The 13,370-nt window shown below is 46.6% G+C and overlaps 1 protein-coding gene across 1 annotated transcript; it reads left to right on the top strand.

The window, feature by feature from the left end:
- The first annotated feature begins 4,976 nt into the window (after positions 1–4,976).
- ALOX5AP (arachidonate 5-lipoxygenase activating protein) lies at positions 4,977–12,721 on the top strand. The gene is made up of 5 exons (XM_021541877.3): positions 4,977–5,102; positions 8,673–8,772; positions 9,731–9,801; positions 11,151–11,232; positions 11,874–12,721. The coding sequence occupies exons 1-5, from the start codon at positions 5,033–5,035 to the stop codon at positions 12,034–12,036; spliced, it is 486 nt and encodes a 161-aa protein (XP_021397552.1). The 5' UTR covers positions 4,977–5,032; the 3' UTR covers positions 12,037–12,721.
- The last annotated feature ends 649 nt before the right edge of the window (positions 12,722–13,370 follow it).

The raw sequence follows: 13,370 nt of genomic DNA, 5'->3' as shown, positions 1-13,370 counted from the left end.
GATCAATATTGCACAACATCCCATTAAGGATCTGGATGATGGGCCAGAGTTTACCCTCAGCAAGTTTGCAAACAGTACCAGACTCACAGGAGTGGCAGACAGAGCAGAGGGTGATGCTGCTATCCAGAGGAACCTTGACAGGTTGGAGGAATGGACTGATGTTTACCTCATGAAGTTCAGCAAGGAGAAGTGCAAAGTCCTGCAGCTGTAGACAAAAAAAACATCATGCACCAGGACATGCTGGGGGCACCCATCTAGAATTCAACCCACAGAAAGGAATTTGGGTTTCCTGGTGGATACCATGAGCCAGCAGTGGGCCTTTGTGGCCAAAAAGGTGAATGGTACCCTGGGTCACATTAGACACATTAGACAAAGCATTGCCAGCAGGTCAAGTGGGGTGATTCTGCTCAGTTCTGGTACGGCCCCATCTGAAATACTGTGGGTAGAGTTAATTTTCTTCCTGGTAGCTAGCATGTGGCTCTGTTTTGGATTGGTGCTGGAAAGGCTGCTGATCACAAAGGGATGCTGAGCAGGACTTACGCAAAGTCCTTTCACGTCACCCCACCACCAGTGGGGTGTACCACCCACCCAGTGGACTGGGGGTACACAAGAATTGAGAGGAGACAGAGCCAGGCCAGCTGATCCAGGAGATCCAAGGCTTACCCCATACCATTAGCACCATGCTCAACATATAAAGCTAGGGGAAGAAGGAGAAAGGAGGGAACACTTGGAGTGATAGCACTTCCACAGTAACAATTATGTGATGGAACCTGGCTTTCCTGGAAATGGCTGAACACCTGCCTGCCTGTGGGAAGTGCTGAATGCATTTATTGTTTTTATTTGCCTGCATGTGTGGAATTTCCTAACCCTTTTCTTGCTTCTATCCTTCTGATTCTCTCCCCCATCTCACTGGTGGGGAGTGAGCAAGTGGCTGTGTGGGGCTAAGTTGCTGGTTGGGGTTGAACCATGACAATGGGACATAGAGGATGAGGAGGAGGAGGTTGTGCCAGGGGACCTGGAGGGCCTACAGCTTCTGTCTTCCAACTCTGTTTTGAGCTGAATTTGTACAAGGAATATGAAAACTGAGTGAGAGGAGGAAGCCTGTGAAATGTGGAGGAGGAGGGGTGTTTGAGGCGGTGCTCTGTTGGCTCATTCTCTTGGCTGCGCAGAATGAAGGCAGCATTTTAAAACCTGTAGCATTGCCCTTTTCTTCATGCTGCACTTTACAGTGCCAGCTCTGTTCACGCGCTCCGCTGGGGTTCTGTCAGGGTTCAGCAAGGATGCGATGCCGAGGCAGGCTGTCGTGACGGCAGGGAGTCACCCACACGTGTGCGTGTGCACTACATCTGATGGGGCTGCGGTGCTTTAAGTTTGCAAAGCACAGTGCTCATATTAACCAGACAGTCCAAGGGGCTTGTGTTCCCTTGCATTTATGACAAAGCATGACAGCTGGGTGTCACCTGGCTTTCATATGTGGGAGCTTCACGCAAGCAGCCTTTATTTTATCAAGACGCACTTTCATTGGAGTCCTTTCTCCAGAGCTCTGATCGCAGTGCATGACAGGAGAGATGAACATCCCAAAAGGTATTTATAGATCTGTGTTCCCACTCCTTTCCTCTTCACCATGAAAGCAATTCTACAAAGGGATTATTTTGACTGGCTGTTCAAGATTCCAGAGGAGGAGATTAACGTGTAGGAAGCCTCGCAGAGCAACTGGAAAAGCTTGCTGGCTTTGCACATTTTCGTGAGCTTCATTGCTCACTTTGTCAAGGTTATCTTCCTTGGACAGGATGATGTGGATGTCAAACAGCCATACAGCAAGGAAAAGGGCGGGGGTCTGACAGCAGCTGCCAAAGTCCTGAATTGCCTGTGCCTGAAGAGTTCTGACCACACCTGGGGGTTACAGAAGGCGCAGACACTGTTCTCCAATGTGTGTATCCCTTCCTGCATGCCCCCTTTTATTTTTTTTTCTTTTGTCTATTCAGGAAAATCCCTTATTTCAAAGGTCCAAGTGAGACATGATGGAGGTGCTTTGCACTGATGTTTCTCCCAGGTGGATGGGGTTTTCCACTGGTGCCAACTTTGTCTTATCCAGACAGTGATCTTGTGTGTGTTTAGGTCTCAGGGAGAAGGAACAATTTAGTGTGTAGATATGGAAAACACTGCTAACAGAGTCATTTTAGCATTCCCTTGCGAAGGCAATTCCCCAAATTGCAAAAAAATTGCCAGAATCTCCTTCTACCCAGCAGCTATTCCAGTGCTAAGGGGTATGAAAAGGTGATGTTCCTCCCCCCAAGAGGTTTCTGCTCTGTCTGGCTGTACAACAGTGTTGCCTTTCCATGGTAAAGGGATTTCTTATTCCATGTCTCACATACCACCTTAATTTCCTTGTTTTTCCTCAAGCAGAGCCCTCAGAGTGATGCTGCCCTCAAAGAACCAACCAAATAACAAAAACCCAACAAAACAAAACCCTTCAGTTCCTTTCTTAAGGCAGCCATACCAAAGATGTTCTTGTTGGCAAAGCTTTTTTCTCCTTGCACACTAAGAAATCATTTTAACAAGACCTGGAATTGATGTCATGTTTTTTTTTTTTTTAATGCAGGGAGGAGTGTGAAACCCTGCTTTCCTCCACGCATACATGTGGGATGGCTTTGGAGCAAACCTGGGTGAGAGGAGGAAACAGGCTGGGTTTCCAGAAGACCACTGGGGATGTCAAGTGCCAAAATGCCGAAGTGGTGCCAGGGGATGGGGGGAAATCAGAAGGGGTAGAGCAGAAGAGCAAAGTGGGGATGAGTGTGTGGTGAGAGGCACTGAGCAGCAGCAAAGCAAAGAGCTGCAAAACAATGAACAGGGCAAGGAGAAAGCAAAGGCATCATCAGCTCATCTCTCACCATGTGGCCAGCGCACCAGGTGAGGGATGGGAGCTTGGGTCAGCCAGCTGGAAAGCCTGCTGGCATAAACTCCTGGTGTGTTGTGGGTTTTTTTGCATTATGGCAACTTCACACCTTAGCAGCCTGATTCCTACCCTCTTTTATACAAGAGTTCTGCTGAATAGAAGTCACCTCTGGGAAGTCTTTGATAGGAGGGAAGTGTGTGTGTTTTCTTGGCAAGTTGGAGCAGGCTCTTGTGCTTGTACTGCCAGTTGTAAATCAAAAGCAAGCTGCAGGTTGCCTGGTAGGTTTGCACCAGCACAAAACAGGTAGCAGAAGGATAATGCCTTCTGCAGGAGGACGAGTGGGAATCCTCCTACCACAGATGCCCTGAGGACCTGTGCTGTCCCCTTCATCCTCTCCTGTCAGCAGCTCTCTCCTGCTTGCCCATGCCCATGCACAGCTCCTCTTTACAGTCATAACACTGATCTGTCTGCTTAGACAATATTCTTCTTTTGACTTAATTGCATAATGGCTTTTAGGTGATGGGTTTTTCTTCTCAGAACATTAGTAGATGCTTAGCATTAAATACCATCCCTAAATAACAGCTACAATCCTGGGCTCAATAGAAATCAATCCTTTGCTCAAGTAGGAAAATATTGTATTCTGAGGAAAAAGAGAACTTTAGCCTGACTACAAACATTCTCAAACAGCTGTTTTCCTTCTCTTTTTGTTCTTGAATTTTGTTTTTTTCCTCAAGCAGGTCTGGCAAAAGTTAAAAATCTAAAGAAAAAATCACAGGCCAAATCTAAATCTTGATATTCTTTATGGCCTTGCTTCTCACACCGCCATATCTGTATGGACTGTAGGGAAGGCATCCCAGAAAGACAGCCTTTTCCTATTGTGATAACTACATCACAGCTCACAGTGTTAATCACCTACCTCTCAACCACTTCATTTCTGCTTATTTGTTTATACCCAAAGTATATGAGAGTTTTCCATATATAAGACTACAGATTATAAAAATTTGCATAGTAGAAAGACTGGCTAAAAACACCATTGTAAGTAAATGTGTCCCCGTTGGAAAAGATAGGTTATGCAGGTTGGCTCCTGCTGGGAACTCCTACCTGTGGAGTGGTGGCTGTGTCCCACCCAGAGTGAGGTTTGACTTGCCTATGACAGTAACTAGTGAGTGATCTCTTCCTGCCCTTATCTTAACCCCTTAGCCTTTTGTTGTATTTTCTCTTCCTTGTCCAGTTGAGGAGGGGAGATGGGGTGGCTTGGGTGGGCACCTGATGTTCAGCTAAGGTCAACCCACCCCTCTGTCCAGCACTGCAGCCTGTGCTTCTGTGCCAGCTTCATCAAGGGGTTGGATCCGAGCTGTGAATATGTTGCATCAATTGTGCTCAGCTATACTGGGCTTCAAGCACTAAAATTGGGGCACAGCTGTGAAGTCTGAGCCTGTAAAACACTGAATGCTTGTAGCTGTTGCTGTCTTCCAAGGAGTTATTTGTAGGGGGAAGGATGCAGGATCCATGCCTGGTAACAAAAGACATATTTCTGCACTCAGCAGCAATGCTCACAGCACTGGTGTACTGTCCATTCCAATATTCCAGGGGGTTCAGGAACTCTGGCTTGTGATGTGCAGGCCTGGGGCCTCCTCACTGATGAGGCTGATGGAGATGTGACCAGGAAGAGCATCTGCATGAGAGCAACACCATTGCTGAGACTTTTCAACATTATTTCTCCTCCCAGCTACTTGTGGAGGGGCTGAGCACTTGCTGACAATGCTGTGGTAGCCTGACTGGTTTCTTCCAGCCTTCTGCTGTTCCACACAGCTGGCCAAATGCTGGCACATGCTTTAGATATCCAGGTTTTGCTTGTCTGTGGGAAGGGCAATAGGTACCTTTCCACATTATGTATCATCTTAGATCACAGAGTGTAATCTCTTTTTTTCCCTGGGATTCATCTGTACACGACGAGTGAGTGAGCCTGTGGTTGTTGGTCTCATAGGCACCAGAGCAGAGGGTGCTGCCACTCTCCTGTGAAACCATAGGAAGTGTTTCATGATTCAAGATAAGACCTTCACTTCCTCGTTCTGTGCTCGTAGCACTGAGCTGCCACGGAGGCTGCACCATCCACCCTGAGAGCCCTCTCACAAAATGGACCAGGAGACCCTGGGAAGCATTGTCCTGCTTGCCATCGTCACCCTGCTCAGTGTTGTCCAGAATGGTAAGACAAAAATAAACATTTATTTAAGGGATAGAAGGGAGCTGAGGAAAGTTCAGGATGACATATTTGGAGCTGATCTTTGGATAGATAATCTTTAGTTATAAGTGCATGCATTCTAAAGCATGGCTTTGGCTTTAGAAGCAGCCTTCTAAGAATGGAATTCTGTGTGACATGTTGGCAGTATCCTGACAGTCACATGGTCTTACTCTCTGATGTTCTGGAGTGAGTTTGTTACACATTTCAGCTAATGTAAGGACTAATATGCTGGGATACCCTGTGGCAATATGAATTCTTATTTGATGATTAAGACCTCCTTTTCTGAACTAGATCCATGCTATGGTCAGGCAGAGCTGCTTTCAAGCTGAAGCCCTGCTGCCATGTGCAAGGATGGAGTCCCTGGGGGAACATGGATCTGGGTGAAGGAAACAGAATTGGAGGAGTCTGTGTGGGCTATTTGTGGGCAGGCAGCTCTCCTGCTTTCCTGCATCTCCCATTCCTGCAGTATAGCTAATCTCAATTAACTGTGGTCCCAAGAACACTGTACATTTCCTGAGATGGTGAAGTTTCTTTCTCTAGCTCTTATTCAGACCTTGTACAGTCCCTTGTATAGTCTTCAAGATTTTTTTAAATAAAACAAGTATCTCTCCTCTGCAAATTTTATTTTAACTTCTTCATCCTCTCTTGCAAATACTTTTTTGAGCAGAAAATTCTGCCCAGAATTCAAAGAAAGGAGTTTTGGCTCAGCTGCACTAAGTTTGCCCAGGTTCAAAGAGATTCAGCAATGGGCTGGGTGGCTGGTGAAAATTCCAGAAATCTGTAGTGAAGGCATCTTATTACAAATGGGAGATTCCCACTGAACACAAAGTCCTAGGAAGTGGGCTATTCTTGGGCTGCTGCAGAGAGGGGGAAGTGGTGGGAGCCTAGCTGCCAAAGAGCAAAAAAAAAAAAAAAAAAAAAAGAGATGCAGACTGGTTTAGTTTCAACATAGGCACTAAATGCCACATCATTTAACCCAATGCTATTCTCTGGCAAATGCACAATGTGTGACATCACCAGAATATGGCACATTAAGACCAGAGCACATACTGTAATTAAGGAAATGTGTCAAATATACATTTCTTGCTATGTAATAATATGACTTTATCTACAGGTTTTTTTCCTCTCACTCATGCATGTCAGACTTCCAAACATGTCCTTTTATCTGTCTGTGAGATTATGGACCCCACTGTTACAAAGGGGAAGTAGGATGCTTGTCAGAGTCTGTCAAGCATGTGAGGCAGACAGCCCTAAACCATGATTTCAGGCTTTGCGTCATCTGATTTCCTCTTCCCAAGCTTTCTGTCTAGAAAGAGCAGACCTGATACACAGTCTTGCAGTGAATGCAATTATGAAGGCAGTAGAAATATTTGTCAAGGGGTATCAGGTGTGCTGAACTCTTGCTGTGGCTCTCATTCAGCAAAGCACTTGGGCCTCTGCTTGACTGTCTCTGAGTGCATGAAGTCAGTGCCATGTAAATTTGTGATTAAATGCTTCTCTGCAGAGGGTGCAGGACTAGAATATAGCTTGAATGCTGTTATTCCTGAAGATGGAGGTGGGCTATGGTGCCGCCCCACTTTGGTGTCCATTTCCTGTCACCTTGTTCATGATGGAATCTCCACATCCTACAGAATGACTCACATGGCCACATACCACTGAGTGACGCATGCAGCCTAAAGTTTTATTCTTTTACCATAGATATCTTGCAATCCAGCAGCTTCAGGGCAAATCAGTGGTCATTGCTGAGCAGATCGGGACAGAGGAAGCCAAGTGGAGAGAAATAAGGAACATGTTTGCAAGTACTGGCTATGTGGGATCATCAGCTCCCAGTTTCTGTTGTTACAGATTTGTGAAACAACCAGGCTTACACTGAACTCTTGCATGTTACCTTGATCAGAGTGGGACTCCCACTGTTCAGGCTCTGGGCAGTCTTGCAGCCTTGGAGCCTCAGGGCGTTATCTCCTGGAACAACTGAGGTGAATTGAACGTCTCCACTCCAGCCTTGCTCTGCTCACTCCTCTCATGATGGCTTGTAAAAACACCCTCTTGGCTCCTAGCATAGTGGAACTTCTCTGCAGCAGCAAGCTGATATTTGGGAAGTGGCAGCAGCTGCAGCAGTGGAGAGGGAGATAAATAGCTTACTTGGCTTTCTTGGAAAAAAGAAAGCCAAGTATGTGGTATTTTCTAGAGATTTTCAAGCATTATATAAGAAAGGGAGGAGGTATGCTACCAGTGAGTCCATGTGGTCCCTGACCTGCAGGAAGTCCATTTATGCAGCTCAGCACTGGACAAAAAAGTGCTGATCAACTCTGTCCTCTTCAATTAGGTCCTCTTAGTCACTGTAGGCAGGGTAACCTCTTTGTCAAAGGCTGTGCTGGTGTGCAGATGGAGATGCTGAGAACTCTGCCAGCAGATGATGTCTGGTCTGGGTCCCCCAGGAGCCAGCCAGTGCACTGTGCTGGTGGCAGTGGGAGGGTCTGCAGCCTGGCTCAGAGTAGGGATGCTGGCTTACAGCACTGTGGGTTTCTCTGCAGAAGGGCTGTATATACCCAGGGGATCCCACAATACTGGGAACCGAAAAACTCAGTAGTTTTTGTTAAAGACAGTGGAAGTACAAAAGACCTATTTACAGCATCAGTGAATGGGGTGGGGGGGGGGGGGGGTGGGCAGAAAGAGGCAACTCTTCAGATTGCAGGGATAAAATCCTATGGCTTATATAGCTAAATTTTTATTGTTATAATAATGTATTTCCTGATGGGCTACCTTTCATGTGTATGTATTAGGTGAATATTCCAAACCAGAGAATGATTTGGACACACTTAAGATGGGGTGCACAACAACAGAAAGCTTGCAGCTTTTAGCCAGCTGGAGCTCTCTCTGGTGTACTTAGACATATGATTGATGGTCTCTGGTTTAGTGTCATCAGATAAAATGTGTTTGTCAAGAGCATGATACATTATCTTGAAATGTTGCATTTTTGTAGCAACTAACACTCTGACACAACTCTTGCTTAAAATGAGGATGCACACAGATCAGACATTAAGACCAGGCTTTCTTTGGGCCTTTCTGGGAAAAGAACCAGCCCTGCAAGATGCCCTTGGTTTGGCAAATGGATTTCAGTAAAAGAGAATAGACTCCCTTGTCTCCCTACTCTGTTGGAGAGCAAGATTTGGGATTGGTAGCTCTGACTGGAAAGCTCTTTTCCCACTGAGCTCAAAGGACCGGGCCAGAGCAGCATTTCTGTAGCAGAGATGCAGAGACTGCCCAAAGTGCAAATCTGGGATGAAGCAGGGATTGGAGGTGAGAGGCTGCTACCAGCCACATAGAGACATGTGGGGATGCATGGAGGGTTTGGTTAAACCTGGGTGACAGAGTGAGCACGCTGGCCACATCCAGTACCCTCACGCACTTGTGTTTCTTCCGCCATCTGTCCAGCATTGATGCTTATGGGAACAGAGCTGAGCCCACAGTGCCCAACTTCTGCAATATCTTCAGGTGAGATCTCAGACTGAATACTCTGTGGTTTTTTAACAGCTTCTTTCGCTAACAAAGTGGAACATGAAAGCAGACACTGCAACGGGAAGGTGTTGCTGCGGCAGGGATCCTCCTCCTTCGACCGTGTCTACACTGCCAAGTGAGTAGACAAGAACTGAGGAGTCAGTGAGGGTAGAGTGGGGTTCATCATGTTCTGCATTAAAATTAATTCCAAACCCTTTTGGGGGCCAGGGGTGGATTCCAAAGTGCCTCAGGTGAAGGCTTTGTACATAATCCCTAGCTGCACTCACTGTTCAGACATGAGATTTTCAGATATATTTGCTGGCTGAATCCAGCACCCTTCTTGCCACTGTGTGGTGCATCTATATAGGTCTGTAGCCATCCCATTTGGTCTCTCTAGAGCAGTTCACTGCTGGAAGTGTGGCACAGGCACAGCCAGAGTGCCAAGGGCTCAAAAGGAAAAAGCCAGCAGGGACTTCAGCCTGCTGAGGAGCAGGTAGGTGGCAGAGCTCGTACAAATCCCTTGGTCTCTGGCACCTCTACTGGCATACAGCTCTCCACTTTTCCACTCCTTTGCCACATGGAATCACTCTCCACTTCTCTCCCTCAGCAAGCATGCACAGCTGAAGGAGGCAGCTGGACACCATTCCTGTTCCCCTGCAAAGACACATGTTAACTCTGTGAGACGCTCTTAGTTGTGATGCAATTCTACATTTGCTGGTTTCATCCAATAGCTTTATTGGTATGACTCAATTAAAAGGACTTTAAGCCAATAAAGCTCACAGCATGTATCATGATCAAATGGGTTAGGGAGAAAGTGGCTTTCACAGGGGCCAGGCTGGCAGAGGATGGTTTGTTTTCCTCATCAGGCAGCACAAAGGCATCTATTATCTGAGTGAGAAAACAGGGAAGCAGATCTGGGTGAGGAGCCCAGCCCTTGGCAGGTCAGGGGTGTCCCACCACTCTGAGGTAAAAGTCTACTCTCAAGAGCACTAGTGCAGTCCAAATTAACCTGCGACCAGTCTCTGCTGGTGAAACATACTGATTTTTTTCTATTTGCCTGTGCTCTGATTTCTCTCCTATAAATTCCATTCTAGTCAAAACTGTGGACATGCATACCCTACGTTTCTCGCCGTGCTTTGGTGTGCTGGCCTTCTCTGCAGCCAAGGTAACACAATTGTTTGTTTGTTTTTTCCCTCCTCAACCTGGCGACACATTCTGCAAAGGATGGTGAGCACTTTGGAAGTTACACTTTCAGGGTGCAAGCCTCCTGCAGCAGGGAAGACTCTCTTACCCTCCTGTTCTGGAGCTAAGCATTGAGCAGCAGCACTGATGGCATGGTTTGGCTTATGCTAACAGGTGTGTTCCCAGACTTCATTCATGGTAGTCCAGGCCAGGGGCATTTCCCATACTGGCATTATGGATGAGTTCTCTTTGTTTTGGGTGAAGGGTTTAATACTTGGTTTCTGGATTATTGCCACATTATTCAGGTTTGGGACAGGAAATGGGCTAAATTTATTAAATTGCTAGAACTGCCAGCTCTCCCCTGTGCCTCCCCTGTGCTGAGGGCCACCTGGTACTATTGACCTGCATTTCTAATTGTGATCCCCTTCAATGCAATGTGAGTTTATCCAACATGAAGATGAGTGCTAACCTGGGGTACATGGCTATGCTTTTTGGAAAAAAAAAGGAGATTCCTGACCAGGAGAAGAAGGGGTTTTGCCTGCAATTGTGGGAAAGGCTAGAAATATGAGATAAACCCCCTTTTTTTATGCTCAGAAGTTAGTACTGGACCATAGTGTATTCTCCACCTGCTCCTAGTGAAGTACATCTACCAACTGCTTTCTATTTCTGGTGAGGACAGTGTCTGAGTTGGGACTCTCTTTCCTGAGCCTGGTACAGCCTACATTGGGTTTCACAAAATCATAGAATGGTTTGGGTTGGAAAAATCTCAGAGATATCTCATTACAGCTCCCTTGCCAGGGGCAGGGTCACCTTCCACCAGACCAGATTGCTTGAAGCCCCATCCAGCCTGGCCTTGAGCACTTACAGGGATGGTGATGCATCAGTGCATCACCTGAGTCATCAATGGGGCATCCACAACTGCTCTGTGAAACCTGTGCCAGTGCCTCCCAGTGAAAAAGTTCTTTATATATAATCTAAACTTGCTCTCTTTCCATTTCCCTTTGTTTTATGAGTTCATGTCATTGCAAAAAGTCCCTCTCCAGCTTTCTTGTAGGCTCCCTTTAGGTACTGGAAGGATGGTGGTGAGTGTGTGCTCTGCAATGGGTGCAGCTGTGTGCAGGGTTACACCCACAAAGTCTTCAGAAAAGCTGGATTGAGGGCAAGGCAAGTGTTGTTTCCCATGCAGAGGTCTCCATCCTAGTTCCAGTGTTTGTCCCATAACCCAAGACTGCAGATCTCCATTTCCATTCCAGCCCAGGCAGCAGATGGGGACAGTGTGTACAGTGAGACCTGGGTTAGTGTTTTTAATGTGGTTTTTTGTCCTTTACCTAGCTCCTGCTGCCTTTGCTGGCCTGATGTACTTGTTTGTGAGGCAAAAGTACTTTGTGGGCTACCTCGGGGAGAGGACTCAGAGGTAAGGACTTGCATAGCCTCTTTAAAAAATCCAGAATGTGGTAGCAGTACAGCTGGATGCTGCACTTCCACAGGCAGAGCCACTGGCTTGTGGTGGTGCCTGCAAGAGCTGCTGGCACTGGGGAGTGCGGGAAAGCTCCTCTCTTTTGGATGAATGGGGGTAGCTGTGGCAGATGTCAGATGTGCAGCAGCACTGGGGTCAGGGGGCCTACAGCTCCTGCTCACAGGACTCTCTACAAACACGGGTTTGCATGTTTGTGTCACTATTTCCACAAGATTGTCCTTTTATATTAATATTTACATTTCATTTATATTAATAAAGCCAATTACACACATGTGAAACAGAATTGTCTCACAGCCTGTAATGGATGAGAGCACATTCAAGTGTCTCTGAACAGACACTTTCGTAAGCATCAGCCTTCACTGAGAACAGAAGGCCAAATCCAGACCCAAATGGATCCTGAAAATTACATATAAGTCCTTTCAACTGCCTGGCAATCAGGACAGAAAATAAATTTTCCCCCACTCTCTCAGCCCCTGAAGTCTTTCATTTGGTCTCAACAGCAGAGTCCAAAGTCTGAGGGTTCTCATGTGAGATGATGCACATTAACAAATTGCTTTTCCCCATTTCTATCTCCTCAGCACTCCTGGTTACTTGTTTGGAAAGCGCATCATTTTGTTCCTGTTCCTCATGTCTGTGGCTGGAATACTCAACTACTATCTCATCTTCTTTTTCGGAAGTGACTTTGAGATACACATTAAGACGATAACCAGCGCGATCTCTCCATTGCTGCTCATACCCTGACTCCCCACAGCACTGAGGGGGTCAGCTCGCTTTGTATATTGATGCCCAGAAGCTGCTATAATTCAACTGTTTAAGAAATGAACCCATAACCCAGTGAGATTTCTGTAAATGTCATGCTTGACAAGCTCTGTAGTTTGATTTAGCCATGCTTTTTTTCTTCAGGAAAAAGATTTATCATGAGCACTTGGCACGCCCAAGGAATGGTAACAACTTTCAGTTAATTCTTTAGAATTTTTTCCTAAAGGCATCTTGCATGCTGACTGGAAGGAACATTGTATGCTTGCTTCATAACTGTGTCGTACTTAGCTTTTGTCCCAAAACCCAGGATCCTCCCAGTGTTGTTCCTGACTGCGGTGGCTCCCCCAGTCACTCTCAGACACAAGAGCAGCCTTTCACCAGCATTCCACACGCCCCTGCCCACACAGAGGCATGGACCAGCCTCTTCACCTACCCTTTCCCTCCGACTTTTTGATGACCAAGCTCTTGCTGTCGCAGGAGGGTGGCAAATCAGTCCCTTCCTTGATAAAAATTCATGTGCATAACACTCCACACTGATCTCATTTACACTTCAGCCTCTTTGTTCTGCCACAGCTGGGAAAAGGAGTGGTGTGTAAATGAGGAGCTGGTGTATCGCCGGTGGAGTTTTGATTGGCTTTGTTTAATAAAACAGTCTAAAGCGGTGAAATGTGTCTGCTGCCGTCTTTGCCCGGTGTGTGATCCCCGTGCTCCGTGGCTCAGCAGCTGGACAGCGGAGCAAGGGCAGGAGCGCCGGGCTCTTTGTGCGAGCTGTGCATCGCCCTGTGCAAAAGGACTGAGCTTAACAACTCCCCCTCTGTTCAGTGTTCTGCTCCCAGCTCCGACAATGTGCCCCGCAAGTCTGCGCCGAGGAGAGCTTTGATTACTGGTGCAGACCGAGGCAGGCAAACAGGTCGGCACAATCGTTTTAAATATTGCTACCCTCCGAGTGCTGAAGCTCTTAAGCCTGTCTGATTGCTGCATGCAGGATGGATAAAGCTGTGTTTTATGACTCCTTCGGGAGGGAATGAGACTCCTCGCTATGTGAGAAGAGGGTTTGCAGAGCTGTTCACAAAAGCAGGTGCAGAAAGCCTTTGTACTACACCAAGGCTGGAGGGTTTTGGTGCTGCATGGGGCAATGGTGCTTGACTGCTCTCCTCTGCAGATCTTTTTATTTTTTTCTTTTTTTTTTCTTTTTTTTTTGTGTTCTACAGGAATCTTAGGTGCAAAAGATTAGTAATAGACACATTTATTGCAGGAAGATTATAAACGTTCTCACTGGTTAGAATAGGTAATAAAAAAAATTTAATCTAGCCTTC

This window comes from Lonchura striata, chromosome 2, assembly GCF_046129695.1.
Source record: "Lonchura striata isolate bLonStr1 chromosome 2, bLonStr1.mat, whole genome shotgun sequence".
NCBI classification, from domain to species: Eukaryota; Metazoa; Chordata; class Aves; order Passeriformes; family Estrildidae; genus Lonchura; species Lonchura striata.
The sequence above is the reverse complement of the archived record's forward strand: the minus strand, read 5'-3'. Positions and strand labels throughout refer to the sequence as shown.